This window comes from Eleginops maclovinus, chromosome 23, assembly GCF_036324505.1.
Source record: "Eleginops maclovinus isolate JMC-PN-2008 ecotype Puerto Natales chromosome 23, JC_Emac_rtc_rv5, whole genome shotgun sequence".
NCBI classification, from domain to species: domain Eukaryota; kingdom Metazoa; phylum Chordata; class Actinopteri; order Perciformes; family Eleginopidae; genus Eleginops; species Eleginops maclovinus.
In genome coordinates, this window is record NC_086371.1 from 6276867 (window position 1) to 6298957 (window position 22091).

At 39.7% G+C, this 22091-nt stretch overlaps 1 protein-coding gene and 2 long non-coding RNA genes across 8 annotated transcripts in view; 1 reads left to right on the top strand and 2 right to left on the bottom strand.

The window, feature by feature from the left end:
* The first annotated feature begins 748 nt into the window (after positions 1-748).
* Positions 749-22091, top strand: part of LOC134860238 (uncharacterized) — a 152675-nt gene continuing 131332 nt past the window's right edge. Inside the window, exon 1 of the long non-coding RNA XR_010165213.1 lies at positions 749-1057. This is a non-coding gene — a long non-coding RNA (uncharacterized LOC134860238). The remainder of the gene's footprint in view (positions 1058-22091) is intronic.
* On the bottom strand, positions 7661-14427 carry LOC134860239 (uncharacterized). Its single transcript, XR_010165214.1, has 4 exons — positions 14245-14427; positions 9478-9575; positions 8492-8667; positions 7661-8405 (listed from the first exon to the last, which is right to left on the bottom strand). It is a non-coding gene; the product is annotated as an uncharacterized LOC134860239 (long non-coding RNA).
* Positions 15689-22091, bottom strand: part of pitx2 (paired-like homeodomain 2) — a 52057-nt gene continuing 45654 nt past the window's right edge. For 4 of the 6 annotated variants that reach the window (XM_063877132.1, XM_063877133.1, XM_063877131.1 and 1 more), the window contains exons 3-4: positions 18099-18298; positions 15689-17266 (exon numbers count right to left, since the gene is read on the bottom strand). In XM_063877132.1, the coding sequence (XP_063733202.1) occupies positions 16709-17266; positions 18099-18298 (758 nt within the window). In that variant the 3' untranslated portion in view covers positions 15689-16708. Of the gene's footprint in view, positions 17267-18098; positions 18299-18699; positions 19234-22091 lie in introns of those variants that run through there. The other 2 variants (XM_063877127.1, XM_063877126.1) reach the window with 2 other exon arrangements.

The window sequence follows — 22091 nt, forward strand, 5'->3', positions numbered from 1 at the left end:
CTGGCAAAAAGACAAATAGGTGCGGTGAGCCCTATTATAACTGCCTGATTGAACTTTTACCTAGATACTATCGATAGGCCTGCAGGCAAACACAGACACATGCATAAATTCACTCAAACAAGAACATACTGTATCACACAATGATTCACTTTCCATATTTTAAAGTTTTCACCAGTTGCATGCTGTGCTCTCTGGCACACTTAACTCTAGATAGTGCGATGTTGATATCGTCACTAACTTTTATTGCATCACTGTGGGCTTGGTTAAAGTCAAAGAGAGACTGGTTGGCAAGTGTTCAGGGAAAGTGAATAGGCAAAAGGTGCAATGACACATGAAATGAGCAATACTTATGAATTGGTTTAAGATGTAAAGCTGATGTGCAGTATTTTTAAGGTTGGTATCACATACGAGCAAGATGTTCCACATGATTAACCTAAAATAGGGTAAAAAGGAGTTCTTGTTGAGTTTAGACTAGACTTGGAAAATAATGACTTATCTTCATAGATTATCACAAACACATTGCAAACATTTGAAAGGTTGTAGGCCCACTATCTCAGGGAATATTGTTGTGGGTAAGCATTTATTTTGGAACATGCACTCAGCCTGTAGTCAAATAGCCACACACAATACACTCAAGGCACATTTGTATTGTAGGCTCTTTTGTTTACAGTGTTTTGTTAAACTACCCTTTAAATTGAGCGCTTTCCCTGCCAGATCAAGCTAGGCGCTGCAGCCCAGGTGACATGGCCCACCTGCAGCCACTTGTAATTAGCGCGGTCTATTTAAACTGGCAGTGCCCTGCCTTCTGTTTCGGTCTGCAACGCTGCTCAGTAGCTAACTCTGCTGCACATTTCTGTTACTTTTGCTGCTAATGCTAATTGATGTCTCATAAATAAGCTAACCTATAAACTGTCCTTGTGGCTTAGAATTAATGTGGAGGAATTAAATGTGTTGGTGCTTCTTGACTACCATGCAATCACCTGTGACCTGAATGCTCACCTCAAAACTGGATTTACCGGTGCTGTTTGGAGCCCATCTGTCTGAGAAACGTCTCAAAGTAAGTTATTGCTGTTTGTTCTTACGTCCATAAATTGTCATCTGCTGTTTAAACTATGTGCAATTGGTTTGTGTATTCATGGATGTCAAAAAGAGACAAGGTGACTGTTGCTGCTGGTTGTGAATTGCTTTTGGTTAAAGTCTTGAAGGCCGAAAGCCTGTTTTCTGCTCTGCTGCTTTCTTCATTGTATTCATTCCTCTGCAATGTTTGCTTAAAGTTTGATTTGTAAATGTCTCTCATGTTGCCTGTTTGGTTTCTATACTGCTGATTTACATTGGGCCTGTTTATGACTCATGTTTGATTATCCTTGTTAAGTTACAATTGTTTAAGAGGTTTGCTGATAAAAAAACTGTGAATCAGAGCTTGTAGATTGTGATATACAGTACGCTTAGTTGCCTGTTCAGTAACCATTCTGCGTTTCAATACAACAGTTCTGCTTTTGGAGGATGCAGTTTGCGATGCTGCCGAGTTGTTTTGTGTGAATGTGTCTCTGTTTAGCCTACACTCATTGATATTCATTGGGTGCTCAAAGTAATAGAAACACTTTAACGTTTCATATGTTGCGACAGACGGCCCACATTAACAAACGTATACCTATAATTTTAGCTTTATAGGAATAAACGTCATAATCGCATTAATGATAGTATTTCTAACGGACATATTTCAGCTGAACATTATAGAAATGTGTATGTATGCTGCGTCTGCTGGAATTGTGAATGTCAATATGAAAACAAGTGAATGATTATCTGCTGCATATAGAGACCATGTTTTGGCTTGCTGCCTCATAACATGTTGTTCAACGTGTATGAGGTCACTAAATATTCCTTACTATGGTTCCAGATGCTTGTTAGGAATTGCCACATTATTATGATGACACTTAATGACTGTTTTTGGGTGGTAGGCGTTTATATTCGGCAGTCCACAGTTTGTTCTATGCAGAGTCAAAGGCATATTGTTGCAGAACCTGGATAGCAATTTATCTTTGCTCGCATTAATTGATTTGCTAAACCTGAGCTGAACTGCTCTTCAGGAGTGAGTTCCTTCTCACTCTTGCTCTTTTTCTCCTGATACCTAATTATGCTAGCTTTTACATTTTAACATGGCATCATTAGTTTCACACAAGTCTCTGGGGTATAATTCTGCTGTAGGAATGAAAGGTGTGACCTATGACCTTTCAGTCCAAACATATCTTCTTAAGGTCTCCCAGGAGAGTTCCTACCTCTGAGGCTGGCTGTACTACATCAGAATAAGCTGGGATTTCATCATCTCAGTTTGTTCTCTGCATTAAATACACCTAGTGTTGTAGAAGAACCTGAGGGCCAAGTGAATGTGTGTCTTCATACACGCTCACCTGCATTCCTGTACGGTTTTGTTGTTAGTGAGTGCACCTCTGTCGAGAATCTGCACTCCCGGGAGAAGTTTTGCAGGCCAGTCTGGTATCTGGAGCCGTGTTACAGAGAGTTAATGCTTTCATAAGTTGTGTGCTTTCATGATCCAGATACTCTTGTGAACATGTGAGGGAATGTGTGTCAGAGTATGTGTCCATGTGCCTGCACTCTCCATGGTGTTGAGATTTCAAGAGAACTGTTGAGGCGAAACATCTTTCGTTCTGATAGTGCCTTTTGTTCTTGTTGTTTGAATGTTAGGGAAATATGCTTTTGTTTTGTGCAAAAGAAAATGAAAGCTCTTTGATTTGGCGTGACAAAAGAAAGAAATGATCAACACTGATATTCCTCTCGTGCCAAAATCATGGAGATTTGCATATCTGCTGCAAAGTTTCTTCAAAGCTTAAGAGATCTTTCAGTTGTTATCTTGAACATCTAGATTGTGTTAATCCACTCCGAGGGAATGAGTCACTGAAGCAATGGAAACAACGAGGATGAAAAAGGTATCTTTCAGACTGTACAATAAAAGTGAAAGAAAGGGGGCGAGAGTAGAAAATGACTTGTCACACTTAAAAAAAGAAAAGAGGAAGGCAGATTAGATAAAAGGAGAAGGAAGGGAATGGAAAGTAAACTTATAATAGTTGTATTCTTTTTCTGTCAGTGCTGTTCTACAGAAACACGTTACAGTACTTTGAACATTGAGATCATTTATTAATGTGTGGGACTTGCATTGGTCAAATGGTTTATTGGTAATGAGTGGAAATAGATGTTCGAGTTTGCGGGGGCTATTCAATGGCTATTCAAATGTTCATCAATTGTGTATCTGTTAAAGATTTATATTTTTAGGTATTAAGACAAAAAGGGAAAAACCCGTCTTTCAACCTATTCAACCTTCACCTAGTAACTTTACCCTGTGTGAAGAAAAAGACTGCATCGTCTCATTACAACATCGTGCCATGTATCTATCAAGGATTTAAACAGTGACCATCTGTTGTGTATTGTTTTTACTAGCAAAATACATAACCCTGGTGCCATGTAAAAAGAACACATTAGTGCACCTTGAACCATAGCTAGCTATCTTTTGAAACCCAAACATGGATTTGTTTTAGTTTTGTGGAATCGCAAACTAACAAATGCGTCTGTTTTCGCTGTATATCAGGGAGACCTCACTAGTGAAGAGCAGAGATGCCAGTTACAGTTAATCTCATAACTCATGACCATCAACTGACCTCGATAGTGTCCTGTGCTCTAATTGGCTGATGTGGATCTAGGTAGAAATGCAGTTAGAAGAATGGATTTACCCCTTTTGAATGTGTTATCTCCTGTAGTGTTTTCCTCTAAAAGAAGTATGTTCCTGTATGACCCCTGTAGAATTACACATCATGACGTATCCTCCCTCTTATCCCCGACCTTTGCGTTTGCAGAATTAGTACTTGCTAACATAACACCTTGTTATTCTGTTTTTGCTCCGTGTGCTTTAAGTATGCCCTTTCCTTGAGGCAAAAAACCCATCTGTTCTGAAACACAAAGTTTGTTAACACATTTCTCTGACCATCTGGATGCACCAAGGTGCTAACATGGATTAAATTGTACTTGTGTCATGTGCAGTAAGGGCATCATGGTAAAACCCTTTCTTGTGTATTTGCAGCAATATAACAGTCATCTATCAAATGAAATGCTATGTTGGCTTCTTCAATTTGAGAGTTTACAGCTTCTCTGTATATTTAGAATATGTTATTGTAAATTGAAAAGTTTGGGGTTTCGAAATATTGGTTGAAAAAAATAAATCATTTGAAGATTAATGTGACCTTAGGCTCTCAGTGCTTGTGATGGCCATTCTCTATTTATTTTAATAAGGCTTGGTGTCATTTTGATTACCTATTACTCGAATAATCAAACTAAAATTGACAGATTATTTCATATTTACAATAATTATTGGTTGCAGATCTACTGTTTTCACCCCAAAATATTCAACACATATTAACTGAATGAATGCACACAATGAACCGTTGTCTTAGACATGTTTTTCACAGTGACTAATTGCACACTTTCATCACTCTGATAGCACATGCATTCTTGAAATGCTAAAGGTATGTGTAAGATACGGGGCCATCAGTAAACCTGTTATTGTGAAAGTTTTGAAGCAGCTAATAACCCCCGAAGCCTACAACCTGACGCAATTACCTATTGAAACATTTAAAATACACTGTACAGACTGGCAGTGTCAGTATTTTTTTTAGCAGTTGTAGTCTGATGCAATCCAAAACTAAAAGCCTGCAAACCTTATGACTATAGATTATTAGTTGATACTGATCTGAACTGTGTTTATTTAAAGGCTGTATTTCATTGTGTTGTTGCACATGATTAGGGTGTATCTAATATAATACTCGTATACAATGCAGGGTCTAAATAACAGTAACACCTCACAAGATAATATAATTGTATGTGGCATCGCATCATCCACAATACAGCTTCAAACAAATCAGATCAGAGATTAATCAACACCTTTTAGACACAGCTAAGTATATTATAAGTTCACAAATGTAATACTCACTGAATTTGCATAAGATGGTATTGGTATTCTCTATGTTTTTATACATTCAAGTATTTGCCACTTTTAGGGGTGTTGCATTGATACTCAAACCTCATTTTCTGAAGCTTGCTGCCATCTGGTGGTCTCAGGGGGACTCTGCAACCTAGCAGATGTGTTTTCTGATCGGGGCCAAACAAATTGGATTCATAATGTATGGCTTACATTACATGCCGTTTATATGATATCTGAGGCTGAGGAAGAACCCTTGCAGTAAATCTATTCTGTAATATCCCCCAGCCTTCTGTGTGACATTGCCAATAAGATGGAGAATTGGTGATCTGATGTATGAGTGACCAAGGTGAATGTATTGTTTTAACCAAGAGGGCACCAGCTGCAGTCACAGAGTTGTGGCGTGGAAAGTGGAAATGTGACCTATTGGTTTAGAGCGGATAGAAACACATTCCCCCTGACCTTTCCGCTTCATTACCCGCCATGATACCTCATAAATTGAAGGGAATACAGTGCTGGAGTCACGGCAGAAGCACGGAGGCCTTTTCTCTCCATTTCTTTCTCAGTTTGTGTCAACGTCAGACTGTGTGGGGGACTTACATTTTATTGAGTGTGTTTTGTGACATTGTAGATGTGTGTGATGCATGGTAAATCACCATTACATCTCACATTAAATGCAGTAATGCACTAAATAAAGCAACAGTTGTCCATATTTAGGATACATATGTTGCAATAATTAAATACAATTGTTATTTTTTAAGATATTAAATACAATTTAATTATAGAATATTTTATTTTATTTTACATGGCCATTAAGTGCCAAATACAAAGTTTAATTCAGAATAGAGAACATGACTATTAAAGGAATACCATGTGAATTTCAGTTTTCACAAGGCAATTGAAGACTAAATGCTGTTTACATAGATTTAATTATATGTGGTGCCCTCTGCTGGTTAGTGGGGTGATACACACTAACTACAAGACTGATGATTGTGCCCCAGCTCAAAGACAAGCAATGAAGTATCATCATTTTTTTTCATAGTTTATTTATCAGCTTTTGGAGTCCTGTCTCAACCTTTTGAAGAATAGCTTAAATAAGAGCCCATCTTTTTGTCCTCTTACAATCTATTTATCTTATTAGTTATCACTGTATTTAATTTCATCTTCCTGTTCAATATTTAATTTTGCATTCGATTCTTGTGTATCATATTCTATTTAGGTGTATAGACTGTTCTTGCACGGTTTCGATTATTTTAATTTGATTTTTGAGTTAGTTTCATTGTTTTATGTCTTATATAACTATGTTGCATTGTTGGAGGAGCTCAGTACCATTTCTGCACTGTAGCTTATGACATTAAAACCTTTGAATTTGAAGAGGATATCATGATGGTATATAATGCCAGCGTCTTACAACTACTCTAGCAGCATCTACAACTTTAAAATGGTATTAGTTGTTGTTGCGTTTAAAATATCAGCATATGTCCATATTCCCACTACAAAAGCTAAATACTGTTGACTATTATAACGTCACCGTATATATGATATACATTTATTATCAAGAGATCACAAAATAAACCGTGCTGCTTGTGAGATAATGAACTGAACAGGAAAGCCAAAATACAAACATTTCTAAAAGAAAACACATTTAAATAGTTATTTCTCTTGTGTGAATTATTGGACAAGTTAAGCCACTGTTAAGCACTATTACAAATCTGTAGACATATATACAATATTTTAAGGGAGGTCATGAGTAGATGATTCATGCCATAGGAGGCCATGAGAAATACAGGTAATACAAAAAAAGTATGCAAAGGTGACAGAAACATGGTTTATGCAGAGACAATAGCATTAGACAGGACTAAGCAAACAGCATTAGACCTCACAGCAGTATACCACATAAAGTATAAATGACATTATCAACAACAAATAGGAGCAGTCCATGCCTATAAATAACTACAGAGGATATATCTGAGCCAATATAACGTCTCCTGCTGAGATATAAACCTCCATGTGTACTCTACAAGACGCTGCTGCAACCATTCATCTCTCAGACTGTGGATGTACATATATGTGTGTGTAGGCTATATATCTTGTGTTTCATTAATGACAGTATATGGTGACGCCTTCCAGCAGGGATTACCACACCGTGCGCTCTGGCTCTCCTGCCGTGCGCAGTAATGAAGGAGAGCCGTGGAGACTGGAGGCACAGGCAGCAGGTCGTTTTCCACCAGAGTTTACACGGCAGATGACAAATCTAGACGTGACTGCCTTACCAGAGATTAAAACTGTCTGAGAGAGAGAGAGACACACACACACACAGACCGAGAGAGAGTGGGTTGGCAGGCTTTATGCATTGGTTCCGTCTACCTGCTTGTGCAATTTAACACATGAGCGCTGGCTAACAGTCCAGGAGATGAAAGGAAAAACTGGAAAAATGTGAGGTTTTACAGGTGTCAACTATAGAGCAATTGCAAAACAAGCACCCAAAGCTGAGCAGTTAATTAGCCACTGTTTACACCCAATATTCGGAGCACAATTCCTTATCAATTTCATAGTTGTATCTTACAAAAACTGTAATAATGGAAATTTGAGATGATCTATCAGTACCAGAAACATTCATTTCTTATCTAACTTAACTTTCTTTATCATATCAAGACAAGACAGTGGTTCGGGTGAATTAAGATCTTTATTAATATGATGCTGATTATCTTATATTATTTTTCAAAGCCACACACAGATACTTTAGCAGATGTGAAAGGTACAGAACATGTCAATTGCACAAGTAGTTCAGCAATGGGCTTTATGATAAACATATTCATACACTTATAAGACTTAATGGAAGGCAATCCTCAGATTTATACTTGAGAAAAAGCATTTTGGATTTGCATGCATTTGGTGCAGAGGTAGTGTGTTTAATATCTAGTAAAAGCAGATGACTCTGATCTTTCTGAAGATATCCCACTGTCTGTAACTTCATCTTACAGGAATAATCATCAAGGTTTTGTTTTTCATTTTGGTGACATCTTTGACGCAACCTGATTATTACTGTTGTGGTTTTGGTCTTAATCTACCCAGAGATCCGTTGGCAAGCAAACAGTGAGTCAACAGTGAGTTTCCATGGATTTTTCTGTTGTATTTGCTGTAGGTGGTAGTTTTGTTCCTTTCTTCTGTTTAGACCTCGTTGCTAAAGCTACTAATGCTAACAGTCCGGTTCCAATTTATTTAAAAGCAATTGAAAGCACAACATGAACAACAAATGTAAAGCTGGCGATATGTTGAGTAGTTATACTGCATATATTGAAAGTTTGTGGAGGTCCTGGGTGAAAATGTTCCATAGCATTACTTTCACTGTACCGGTTCAAGGTAGTCTGAGGATTTCTGCGGCCCTGCTCCCCTCCAGCTCTCTGCGGATGTTCAGATCCTGTGGAGATCAGGCAGAGAGAGCAGATCTTAGAAAGATCAATACTCCTTAGTGGATGTCCTATATCAACCACAGTGAAATCCTACCATCTGTGACATATAGGTTGAGCGTATAAGGCACTGCTGGGTGGGATCCAATCCAGTAAATCGCTCCCCGCACCGTCTGTTCTCGTTGGGTTGGAAATGCTGTAGGCTGGGAGAGGTGGCTGTGTGGAGCTACCTGCGACGCCAGGTGGAGTGCTGTACTGTTCACTGCTGTTTGTCTAGACAGGTCAAACAAATGTATGATTCATTTGTCATCTTATTTAAACAGATATACACAGCCAGAAGTAAACGGGAACAAACAGTGATGACATTGTTTGAGTATTAGAGCTTCTTCCTAATTACCTCAGAACTGCAAAAGTAAAAACATCAACTTATATTTTATCAGGTAATTATTCTACTAGCTGTCACTGTTAACTTTCTGCCACCGTGAGGGTGGTGGGAAACAGCAGGGACTCCCAGGAAGTTACTGCACCTTGGCAAAAGGTAGTCTGTGCTTGCATAGGCATTGCTTTTCAAACCCTGGCACTCATTTAAGTATATTTATAAAGATTTGATAAACTCAAATAAGATGCAAAGAACTTTGAAATATGTAAACTCTAACTATATAAACCCTAATAATATGGTACAAAAGGAATGCATTAAACAATAGTGTATGAAAATATCACTTGAAAAGCTAAATATAACAATGAACAGAAAAGAAAAGATCAACAACACGGGGAAAATTAAGAAATCAATTAATATTTGTGTTAAAACCTTAGAAATTCTTGTGTAGTTTGCATTTGTCTGAATATAATGGGTCGTTGTTTCAAAACAGCTGCTCATATTCAAAAAATAAACTTGTGCACCACTTTTGACCGGAGAGATGGAAAACTGACTGCCAGAATTTGAAGCAGAGAAAATACAGGCTCCGTATTTGCGCCAGGGAAAGTGGAAATTGCAGCATCTGGCTTTAATAAGAGAGCATCCCAAATACATATTTCAAGGAGGAGTAAACATTGTATAAGTGTGCCGAGACCAGAGTGACTTACAGTGGCTGAAGTTTAGCTATTGATGGATACCCTGGATGATGGGAGGTGTAGGCTTGTAACCACTGCTGCTCGCGATTGGAGACAAACAGCCGCTGGATCTAAAAGCAGGACAAAAAGGTGTTGATTGTAAGGACATGTGCAATAGGAAGGAAGATGCATTTAATTAGGCCATTTATCTGTGTGAGAAATACTTATTTTTAGGCAATAAAAACCTTAACTGACAATTAAGACTTCTGCTACTCTGCTTCTTCTTTTAACAGAAAAGCAGAATGAACAAATTCAACAAAAAGGTGAAATATTTGAATATTTGGGAGAGTCTATGAAGATTTGTATCTGAAAGAGCAAAAGTTGCATCAATTTGGAAAAGAGGCTATCAATACAAATACATAAAGTGTGACGTCACTCCAGTATTCTAAATTTCTGCAGTGATTTTGAATTGGATGTGTTTTATCTTTAAAGCCAGCTTTTGTTTTTAATGCAAGAAGACTTTAGTGATGTTATACTTCTCTTGCTGGATCCTAACACAGTAGGACACATGGACAAGAAAAAGTATGCATGAATAATTGCCTGCATGCATAGAAAGCCAGATTTTAACATGCATAAACTTGCTAAGTTGTAACCTATTTATTTTTCTCTCGGGAGCCAAAAGCCCTTCAGCAAAGGCTTGCCAAAAGTAAAAGTCAATGGGTGTAAAACTAGCTATAGCTGCTATACATTCAACAATTTGCAACCACAACAGTACTCATTCCAGAAACTGGGTTCAGGGCAGGAAATGAAGACTGGAAATAAGAGTTTTAAAATTGGTTCACCGCTCTCTTTTTATTCCAAGTTTCATGGTGCCAGAATTTCCTTTTAGCGAAAATACAATGCTGTACTGTTCTGCATCTGAAGAGCACCACAGTAACAGTATGATGACGGTGAGATTCTACACAGGGTTACCTTTTAATATTGCCAAAATCATTCAAAAACAGGTAACTATTTCCCATGTCAACATTTTCTTACATTTACGTCTTACATAAGGTACATTATTTTACGTGATGTATGAATTACATTTCAATAGTTCTTTCCCCAATAACTGTAACACATACAAGCCTTTTTATTGTATAACCTCTTCTTCCTGACTTCTAGTGTTGAAGTAAACGTGGCATCAGACGAGGATAACTGAAGTAAAGCTTTTTCTTAAGTAGTCCTCTCCATAATAGTGTGCATTTGTATGCCCAAAGATACCGTTTGTACAGCTGACAGTCAGATCAGCTCTTAAACTGTGACACAGGGCGTTACAGGTTTTGTTTCCACTGGTGATACAAAAACAGCATACTTTAAACGGCGGTGCATTTATTTTGTATGTTTTGACCTTCTTTCTGAAATCTTACCTAACATAGCAGTTTCGGATTAATGCCACACAAAAACGTCTTCATGCCTGCAGATGGGATTAAGATGGAAATCTTTCCAATGAGAGCTTCTGTATTTGGAGAATGTGCTGTCATTTGATTTTCCAGAAAAGATAAGATGGACGGCCACGTTTTCCCTTACGCCACTGAACTAAAATGACCCAAGTGTTAGGTAGAAGCTACACACCCCGACAATCTCTGCAGCCTTTTTTTTATTAGCCCTGCGTGTGAAGGGAGAATTGCACGACACAAAATGGAAAAAGAATACACTAAAACAAACAAAAGCGCTCAGGTGTAATTTTCTAACTGAAGTTGAAGCCTGGGAAAGTATTGTGCCAGGCTGCTCATCAGACGCAGACTCCGGGTGGCTGACAGCGGCGAACAGAGGTAAACGTCAATTAAGCCGTTACAGTAGATGACAGGCCTAAAGAAAACAGCGCTGAGAGATGCCATCTGGGGCAGACTGTGTAAACTGAAGGTGTCTGAACACGATGCTTCAGATATGGCTAAAATGTTAGCAGCTTTGGACTTGTCAGCTTAACATGAAGAGGCATGAGGAAGACTTTAGGTAGCCTGCATGTAACCTAAAGGCTGCCTATTTATGAAAAAGATCTATTGTTTGTATTTAGTCTCTTATTGTAGTGGGTTTTAATCTGGCATATTGGTTTCATGTGGCCGACATGCAGCCTTAGATGTGTTTCCTACAGCTCGGTAGGTCTACTGTATTTAGCCCTAATGCCTAATAATGTCACTTGAATGGCATTTTTATCCAGGTAGTTTGAGCTTTCAAGATCTTCCTCTGCAGCAGCCCACCACACAGAAACATAGCTCCAGCAGCAGTATTATTATTGTAGTGCAGAGTGCATTTGCACAGCTCCTGCTTCTGTTTCAAATGTTTTATGTAGTCCAATAATGGACCTCAGAGAGCAAAATGGCAAAAGACGCCTCCAAACATTTACATTTCAGGCGCTACAGATCATGACCTACAAAGGGTTCAGTAGTAAAATATACACGCCACCAGATCAGCTGTATTCCTCAACAATTTTTATACAAGTTATGAGTCTTCTTTCCAATAAATGCATAGGTCTCTCCTGGAAGATCATACCTCCACCCCCAATTTCAAGGTCCATGAGAGCTGTGCTACTGATCTTTTCAGCATGCTTAATGTGTAAAAATTGATTTGGAAGGAAAAACATCTCAGATCTGTGTTTTGTTTTCATCCTTCTTTAATAGAACTTCAGAGAGCAGGAAGTGTGTGCGTCATGAAATTCACCCTGGTTATCTGCTTTCACACGCTCTGGCCAGCCGCCTGCCCTCGAAAAGCACCAAGCATCCAGTATCAGAGGGACTAACTCACAACTTTATACACATAAAAGTAGATCCACACGCATCATATGTGCAACAGACACCAGCGATGAGCCCGTTTGCGTGTTCTTGTTCGCCTGTATTCTTAAGCATGCAGACAAAAACGCACACAAGGAAATCCATGTTTTCACGCAAAGCCCGGGGCAAATGCATATAATTATTTCTCTTTGCACCGTGCAAACACATGTGAATGATATTGTAGTGTATCAAACGTCAATACGTGTATTGGCATGTCTTTGCTGACCCACTGAGATGTTTTTAAAGCTAATTCAAGGTGTTTAGAGCTCAGCTGAGATAGACGTTGGTGCATCTTGTTATGGAGAAATTCTCGGGCCTTAGGTGAGGGTGAGAATGTGTGAGGTCACACCATGTGACCTTTAGCTGATGCCACTGGGCCGCCATTGGTCCAGAGTCAAACCCCCAAACCCTCAAGCACCCCCCTCCCCCAGACCCACAGCAGCTCTCTCTGCTGCACGGAGAGCTCAGACAAGTTGTGTGTTTGCAAGTAGACTCTTCTCTGTGGCCATCATCCTACATTTATTCTAAACGCATATAGTGTGTTTTATAGAATTAAATACCTTGCTGAAAGCATATGTGAAATGACAGCAAGAGTACACATGTATGAGATGCAAGAAAGGTGTATGTGTATACTTTTAATATTATGTCTACAGTATTTGTTTGTTTTTGTTGAGACACGCAGATACTAAAAAAGAAATACCTGCCTGTGTCACTACAGACTGTCTTATAAACAGTAATAGCAACTAACAGTTTACTGATTCCCCCCCCCCCCCCCATCTTGTTGGAGTCAGTATCTTTGCATTTTGAAAGCTGCCTGATCTTAACCCCTAAGTCCTGCTGTGATTTAATTGTGGCTGTTGCATCACTGAAAAACTATTGATCAGAACCACCCATGCATGTGCTCTGAAACATCTCAAATCTTTGTTCATTTCCTTAACCATAACACACTGCTCACACACTTTCTACTGCACATCTTCAGTTACGAACACAGCCTAATACTAAAGTCATTTAAAAAAGGTTGTTTAGTATCCTCTTCAAAAGTAAATGTTTGATTTGCAAAACGTTCTGAAGCACAACAAAACACGTTTTCATTAAACTTCTTCTAAACTTAAAAGATTCATAATTTCTGTGTATTAATTACATGCAACATCGTACTGTTTACCTGCTAAATTCTGCTTAATTATTTACCTGCTAAATTCTGAATGTCCTGCATTTGTTTTAAAAAATAATTATTAATAATTATTTATTAATCCCACTTTTCGATCTTCTGATCTCCCTTGGTTGAACTGCTGCAATTAGAAAACGTGTGTATTTTTCATAGAAAATGCAATATTTGAATTCCAGGCCTCATTAGCGTAACATTACAAAACATGCTCCCTGAAAGCTCGCAGCAGCGTTACCGAACTCCCAACCCGCCGCTGCATGCATATTGAGAGACTGTTAATTATTTAGATTGGAGGTGTAGCGATACATGTTTGGATATTTGCACTTGCTCGCTTTCTGTTTGAATTCCCTCAGGAGAGCTGTGTTTCCTCGGTGTGTTACTCCACAGTCGGATTTTTTTTGTTCAGCTGGCGGAACAAATCTCACATTAAGATGTAGTAGTGTGCTTTAGGTGTCCGAAAGCGGAGGCAGGGCAAATATGAATTTGGCTCAAACGGAGATTGTTTGTTGAAATATGAACTACATGTTTTCAAAGCTCATTCACTTTATTTCTCAGGTAATATTATGCATGGTTATTCCTGGGTAGCATGTCATTTCCCTGCTTTAAAATGAGTTTGGTTTGATGCATAAATGACTCTGCAGCGTCTTAATTTAAAGAATATTAATTTCAACTAAAAACGTGAGCAGAATTTAAGAAGACATGGTGCAAAAACAAACCAATTTTGTGAAATTTCTCATCAAAAATGTATAATTAAACATAAGTGAACATGCAACTGTAAAGCTCAGAGGCGTATGCCTGTTTTCCAAGTAATCTTTAATACGCTCTTACCTTTTGCAGGCTGGAGAGGAGAGGCTAAAGGTCTGCTGTCCTGCGCGCCGTTTCAGCCAAATGAACACTTCCCTCTGCAGCCTCTTCTCTTCAGGTCATCCTCTGTTCACATGTGGATTGTGTGGATGTGTATTAGGACTGCAGACTTGCGTATTCGTCTCAACAGCAGCCGAGACTTATCCCCTGTCAGCTGATTATTGCTCCTCGTCAGCGACTCCATCAAAAGGTGATACTTGTGCAACTTTTTTTAGAGAGAAAGTCTAATTGTGTAGGACGAGTTCAATAGTTCAGGCTGCAGGATGCGCACTGCAGCTTGGATTTCTTTTTTAATTCATGGATGTAAAATCAGAAGAATGCTCTTGTCGTGTTTATTTATTATTTTTTTGCAAAAAACATTTGGACTGATTTGTATCTTCTAATAATAACCCCCCCCCCCCCCCCTCAGGAGTTCAATTAAGGTGTCCTGAAGCATGACATTAAATCAGCTCCTTTACCAAAAATATTAAAGTTATTATAGTAATGAGTGTTTAAGTAGAGTAGGGTTAAAAACGTACACAATCAACATTATGATGAAATATTACCATAACTCATCCTGCAACCCAAAAGTCGTCCTTTATGTAATTGTGTGTTTTCTTCAAGGAGGGTTAAGGTGTTTCCTCCCTGGTGTGTCCGCTCTGCCTGCAGCCACGAATCTGTACCCGTCCCCCGCCTGCCCTAACGTGCGTGTGTGTGTGTGTTTCAGTGTATGTGTATTTGTTTAAGCTTGTAATTCATCGGTGTCCTAGACCGTATCTTTGCTTTGCTTTGGCTCATTTGCGCACTATAAGGCATGACTAAAAAAGTGCCAAATTACAAAGAGAGGGACAAGTCAAAAGCAAACAGACAGTGTAAAACAGTATGCTGCTTTTAGGAACATTTAAAAGGGACCAGTACTTATTATAACATCTAAACAACATATTTTAAGTTATTTATATTTCACACATTTTATAGATCATTTTAATGAATTTACACGAATTTAGAAATGCCATATTTATAATATCCTTAGTGAATCCAATAATTTATTTAAATGTGTTGAATGTGAACCTTTTTTTCTCCTGATAATCCCCTTAAGGGAACTACAATCTCTCCTGAGTTCAAACACTGGGAGAAATAACAAACCTTAATGGACTGTTGTCGCCATTGTGTGGTCCCCCTCCTGTTTGTTGATTCCCGTGTTATTTCAAGCACCAGTGCCCAGCCGAGGCCCTTGGCTGGGCAGGCAGACATGTATTCAGCAGTTAATCTGACCGAGCATCTCGCTGCTATGTGTATTGGAGCAGCCATTGTTTTCCTCTATAGATTAGCCGCACAAGCACCTCACATAATCGAAAGGCTATAGACAGACTGTCATTGCTTTACACTCCCGTAACAGACTACCAGCACAAAGATTCAATAAGATCAGAATGTTTTTGAACAATATATTTACTTCCATTAAATAAAACACAATAGTTTTTTTGGATGTTGAAAAAAAAACAAAAACATAATTCCGTACCAAATAGTATACACAGAGCAAAAAACCAAATAATTTGTCGCAGGAACATTTTTGATGCTTCTTTTTTTTTTAAATCCAGAATTGCTATTCTAAGTCGATATTCACACAGACATTAATAATAAATTTATAATATGTTAGAAACACACAACTGGTGCGTTTTAGTATGTACATTCCCTTTTTGTTTGCAAGCAAAACATAATTCCTTTTTAGGTGTTTTTTTTCCACATGCGTTGATAAATTGAACCTGGAGAGGACTGGAGGGTTATAGCGCATTCGCCTCGACAAACAGGAGATGATAATTCAAATATATATACAACCTTTTCAGTCAACAATAAACGTCCAAAATCCACCAGAAAAAAAACGCTCATGACGAGCTATGAAGAATAAGACAGGCCGTATGTTTACTGTGGTGCAGTTTGAAGCAGGCCTGGACTCATCAAAGGGGATTAAACCTAAAATCTCCCGTTTCAGTTTTGACTCCGACCTGGAGTTTAACTCGTTTCAGTGGTTCAGTCTTCTAGTGCCCTTTTTTGAAAAATGAAAAAGTAGTTGTAGTAGTCTCTTGTTCCTGTGGCCGCCTGTTTGTGATTACCCACACACTGCAAAAAATGACCACCATTACAAACAAATAGGTCTTGTAATCACCCTCAAAATCAAATGCTTTCCCCAAAACATAAACGGATGGAATAACCTCACTTGTTTCTTTAAGAGGTGTGGGGATGTTCAAGAAACAAGTGGCAACATCTTGATGGAAAAAGTGAGAATAATGCAAGTCACAATCCGACAAGAAAAAATCAAGAAATTTCCTGAAACACGTGAAAAAAGTACAATTATCTCACTGCCAGACTCCCTTTAGAGAAAAACAACACTTTAAGCGTCACTACACCTATAATGACTTGCTAAGGGGGTCTTTTTTTGCAGTGCAGGTAGGTATTAGACTGGTCTGTCCACGGCGTACTGGCAAGCGCTCAGATTAGCGGCCGGATTCTGCACACTGGCGTATCCAAAACTCGAGTGCTGCTTGGCTTTCAGTCTCAGGCTGGCCAGGCTGGAGTTACAAGTGTCCCTGTACACATAAGGGGGGGTCGGAGGTGCGTAGGGGCACGCCGAGGTGGGCACCCCCGAGTTGAGGGACGGGTTACTGAGGTTGTTCAAGTTATTCAGGCTGTTGAGGCTGGAGCCCGGCACCCCGGTCACCGACGATGGCACCATGCTGGAAGTCATGGAGGATATGGAGTTTGGCGGCGAGAACATGGTCTGCGAGGATAAGGGGTTGACATTCATGGAGTTGAAGAAGGGGAAGCTTTTGGTAGATAAAGACGCCGACGTGAGACCCTTGGCGGCCCAGTTGTTGTACGTGTAGCTCGGGTACATGTCTTCGTAGGGCTGCATGAGTCCATTGAACTGCGGGCCGAAGCCGTTTTTGCAGAGCTCGGCTTGTTGGTTTCTTTCCCGTTTCCTCCACTTGGCTCGCCGGTTCTTGAACCAAACCTAGAGCGAAAAAAATAAGAGCAGGTTAGAAAATATATATTTGCCTATATATTTCTTACAATGGCCGATATGGGTTAAGTTCCGCATGCATGTTTTTTTTTTTGGTACTAGTTTCGAATTTAAGTTCCACATGAAGCCTACATTAGTAAATAATATTCCGTCTGTAAATCCCCCCAAAATAATAATATTGGTATTTGTTTTGCTGTGCAGACAATTTCGCTTTGATTCTTTCTTTATCTGAGCAGAATACACACAGGTCTCCCTGCACCATCCTAATGTGTATTCCCTCTGCAGCCCCCCACAAACACTCTGACCTTAACCACACAGCACCAGGGCGACAATCGCAAAATACAAGCTTTGCACCTCTTTCACACGAACAGGAGAACACGACTGGTATCTGCCACCGACAATGTCAACAACCTTAACTGTTAACCACCTAACAGCGTGTAATTACCCTTAATAGGCAAACAACAATTAATTAGCTGCTGTTATATTTCATTATGAAATTACTGAAACTATTAACTTGTGCCGAGACACGCCAATATCATTTGGAAATTATTATTTTGCTCCGTGTGATTTGAACACAAATATACAATATAATTAAATTGAGTTCATACCAGCAGTTTATTTAAACAAGAGTCTGATTATTTGTTTCCCAGCTCGAAACTATGTCATACATTATTTTTCGAGGACAATTCAGATGTGCCTAAGGTTTGGTGTCAGTGCGTAAAAATAAGGAATCATGTATTCGGAGGTTAACCGGGCACTTGGCACAAATTACCCAAAATTAAACACAGGGATTGTTTTTATTTGCACCCAGGGGAGTACTCACCCTGACCCGGGCCTCTGTGAGGTTGGTCCACACGGCTATCTCCTCCCTCGTGCTCATGTCCGGGTAGCGATTCCGCTGGAAAGTGGCCTCGAGCTCCTGCAGCTGCTGGCTGGTGAAGTGAGTCCTCTGCCGCCGCTGCCGCTTCTTTTTCGAAGGGTCATCTGAAGAGTCGTCGTTTTTATTTTGGTTCTTTTCTTTTTCTGTCAAGAGGAAATAAATTGATTCAGTATGGGTCTGGCGGATTAAGGCCTGTATGCTATAGAGAGCAGGGGAAACAATCCTGAATCCAGGACACTGTTGGAAATGGAAGAGCTGGAGGAAAGGCTCTGGTGCACAAAATAAACAGTTTTCTTATATTTCACTTCGCTTCATTTTATTAAATTTGAATTAATGTTGTAGTTGTATTTAATAGACAGGGATCATATCCATTAATGCCAGGCTAATTTCAGTTGCACAACAAAAGCGCTCTTTACTTTGCATATCACATAACTTTTCACACCACAGACAAGTGTCAACTAATTACGTGTGAGTCTAATGACTGCTATAATCGCCTTTTTTTGCATGCACGATAAACTCCCTATAATTGATAAATAGGAGCCACCTTTTGTTTGATATCGAGATGACATCTGCGGCGCCTTGCTGCAAACATCTGCCCCCCCCAAGCGGTTCTTACCGACAGACTCCGGACTGGACGTGTCCGACACTGTCTGCACCTCTAACCGGTGTTTAGAGTCCACAGACCGCTGCAGCGGCTGTAAAGTAGAGGCCATCGCCAGAGCCGTGTGGTGCGTGGAGGCAAGTTTATTCCCTGTGAGTTGGTGATGGTCTATGTTTAAAGGATCCCTCATAGAGTTCATCGGCGGAAGATCGCAAAACTGGCTGTCAAAAGCAGAGTAAGTCCCTTTAATACAGCAAGAATACGCGGAAAGTCCGTCTGCAGAATGTGTTCACTTCTCCAAAAAAACGCGCACCAGAACAGTCCCTCTTGCGGTTGAGATAAAATCTTCTTTCTGTTAAAACTGGAAAATGCTTTAAAATAGGCCATTGAATGTTGCCATACTAGCACCGGCAGTAAACAGCGGCTACCTCGGCTGACTATCAGAGTGACAAGGACAGGTAGGTGATATTAGATCCAGAGGCATACACTACACTGCTCTCTGTTCATTTCAGCTGCGCCTCTCTCCAGAGCTCTACGTCACCGTGTTGCGCCCGCCCCCTCTCTGACAGGCACATGCATGTGGATATGACGGTGTGCCCAACCAACCGGAGCTCGCAGAAACGAGATAGTGTGCCAATGCGTTTATGCCGGAGCTGGCGCTTATTTTTCATTTCCAAATAAAAGCATGTAAAGAGAGATGGGACGCACGGTGTACCCGCGGCGCTCCGTTGCGCAGCAGCCCAAGACCAAATAAAAATGAAAATAACACAGTTTGGCCTCATTTTATGAGATGGGTCCAGTGGCCCAGTAAAACGATGCAGTCCTATTGATACCCAAGCTGAGCCGCCTGCTCGCAGGCTGTGTCACTGCAGTTTACTCAGGGACTCTTTGTGGATAAAGCGAGCCACCGAGCCGATTGTATTGAAAGCCGTATAAAGAAAAGAAGCACACTGAATATCAAACAACAGCCATCTACAGCACAATGATCCTGTCAAAGGCCACGCTGTTGAAATATGTTTAAAAGGTGCATGGTGATGCCAAACTCTATCATGTATTCATACAAAGGTAACGGTACATAATATGTGCCATACCTAAAGGCAAACAAATACATTGAATGTAAGCATTCTCAGCTTAATCCTCATAATCAGACTTGAATATAAAGTACCACGTTCTTTGATATCCACTTAGGAAAAGCATTGTCATAGGCCTACTACTTGTCAAATGAGACGATCCTCTGGCCCTCACCAGAGTTAAGGTTCAAATATCCATTAAATGAACCCCACCGGAGCGCAGTTAACCACCAGACTCAGATTGTTGACGGCGGATTACTTTATCTGGGTGCTTAACTGGATCTCTCTCCCCACTTTGCGTTTGGACCCCTCAGTCTTTCCCAGCCAGCACTCCTGTAGTGTTTTTTCTTCTAATCTGATAAGACTCTCATTTGCCTCAGAATTTCTGAAGGAGGACTTTTAATGAGTTTGAGTTGATATGCCAGCACATTTCTTTAACCTATAACTCCCCAAAGATTTAATGCGTAAAGGCAAAGTAAACACGTCTCATCAAACAAATGCGGGTGTAATTTTCAAGGTGGGGGATTCAATCAATCAAATCAATCGCATTTTATTTATACAACCCAATATCCCAAATTACAAATTGGCCTTCGGGGCTTTACAATACAGCATGTCCGTAGAGCCTTGCAGGGGAAAACCGATAGATGAGATATGTCAGCTGCGTAACAGGTGATGAAGAGAGGACACGTCCACGCCAATTAGTGTGGTCCATTCCACTGGAAGTGAAAAATGACTTTATTCCTATATTTGTTTTCATCTTTTTCTAATTCAATGGCAGGATTGCTTGATCATCCTCATCACTTACACACTTCCCATATCCACGTGGCCAGGCGGACGCCAATTCAGCTAGCACATTCGGACTTGGCGCTGTTAAGAAGTTACTGGGCTAATCCCGTGAAAGCCCCTGATGTATAAATACCAGCAGACCATAGACTGTATGCAACATACAGACACATGCACACACACACAAGCGTAAACTATGCGGGACGGATGAGACTTTATGAAAACATAGGGAGTCAATAGCGTCTGAAAGAGTGCATTAAAACTTTGTTTGGAGGACTAAAGATGTGGCACATTTAAACTGATAATAAGGTGCAGATTAATAATAATGTATTTTTCATTATTTTCATAGGTAAATAATACAGGCATACGCAAATTGATCGAAACAAATTAATCCAAAGGACTTTTAAAATGAGTATTTGTATATTAACATATTATCAGGGCTATTTCATAATTAATAATGATGTGCATTTGATACATTTGATTTTACAAATAAAGCGTTTGCTCGTTTCAAAATAAGGCTACCATTTTTTATCAAAAACTATAACCAAACAATATTTTCCATGTCTTATTTTATGATCAGCAGCGAACACGGTGTCATTGCTTTTTTCCTTTACGCCGTATCGTAATACTAAACTTGAAGTGGATTATCGGTTTCCTCTTCATTCCTGCCTTCTGAATGCTTTATCTCTCTTCTGCGGATTACTGTGCGCAATAGGCCTCCGCCATTGAGGGCCATTAATTAGCAATTCAGTCAATATAGGGGGAGACGACAAGGCTTTTTACATAGGATTAAGGGGACATAAGATTCCTCCATTAGTATATTCCTCCTCACGAATGGGCTTTCATTATGCATTTAGTTTTCCCCGGAGTCAATCCAACAACTGCTGCATATATTACAGCAAAACAGTTGGCGCTGGTGTGTCTTTATCTGAGAGCATCACTCCCCCCCTGTAATTCTGTTTTTTATTTTAGTTAGCCTATTATTCTTAATCGATGGTGGTTCACATTGTGCAGCCATGTAGCTATGATCAGCCTGCCCTCTGCCACAGACAGCCCCATCAATGTCGGCTAAATGAATCGGAATGAGACTTATTGGTTATTCGTTTAACACCCTAACAAGACCTGATGTCATTTCCCTTTCCACATTGGAGAATAATTAATAAATCCCAGACTTTGTCGAGCATGGGATTTAAGCTTTTGTTTAGTCTCCTGTTGGGTTTTTTATTTGTAGTTGTTGGTGGTAATAGGGTCGACAAAGAACACCACATAAATGTGTGTCGTATTGGACTACAACGAAAGCCTTATTGCCCCGATTGCACTTGATGAATTAAATATGTTGCATCTAATAAATGTCCTCATTGGTCATATGACAATATTCCTATTCCAATAAATATTGTGGCTGCAGAGCTGCATCCTGATTAACTAATCGGATGATGCTCTGAAGCAGCAGCTCCACTTTTGACCACTAGGTGTCCCTCTAAC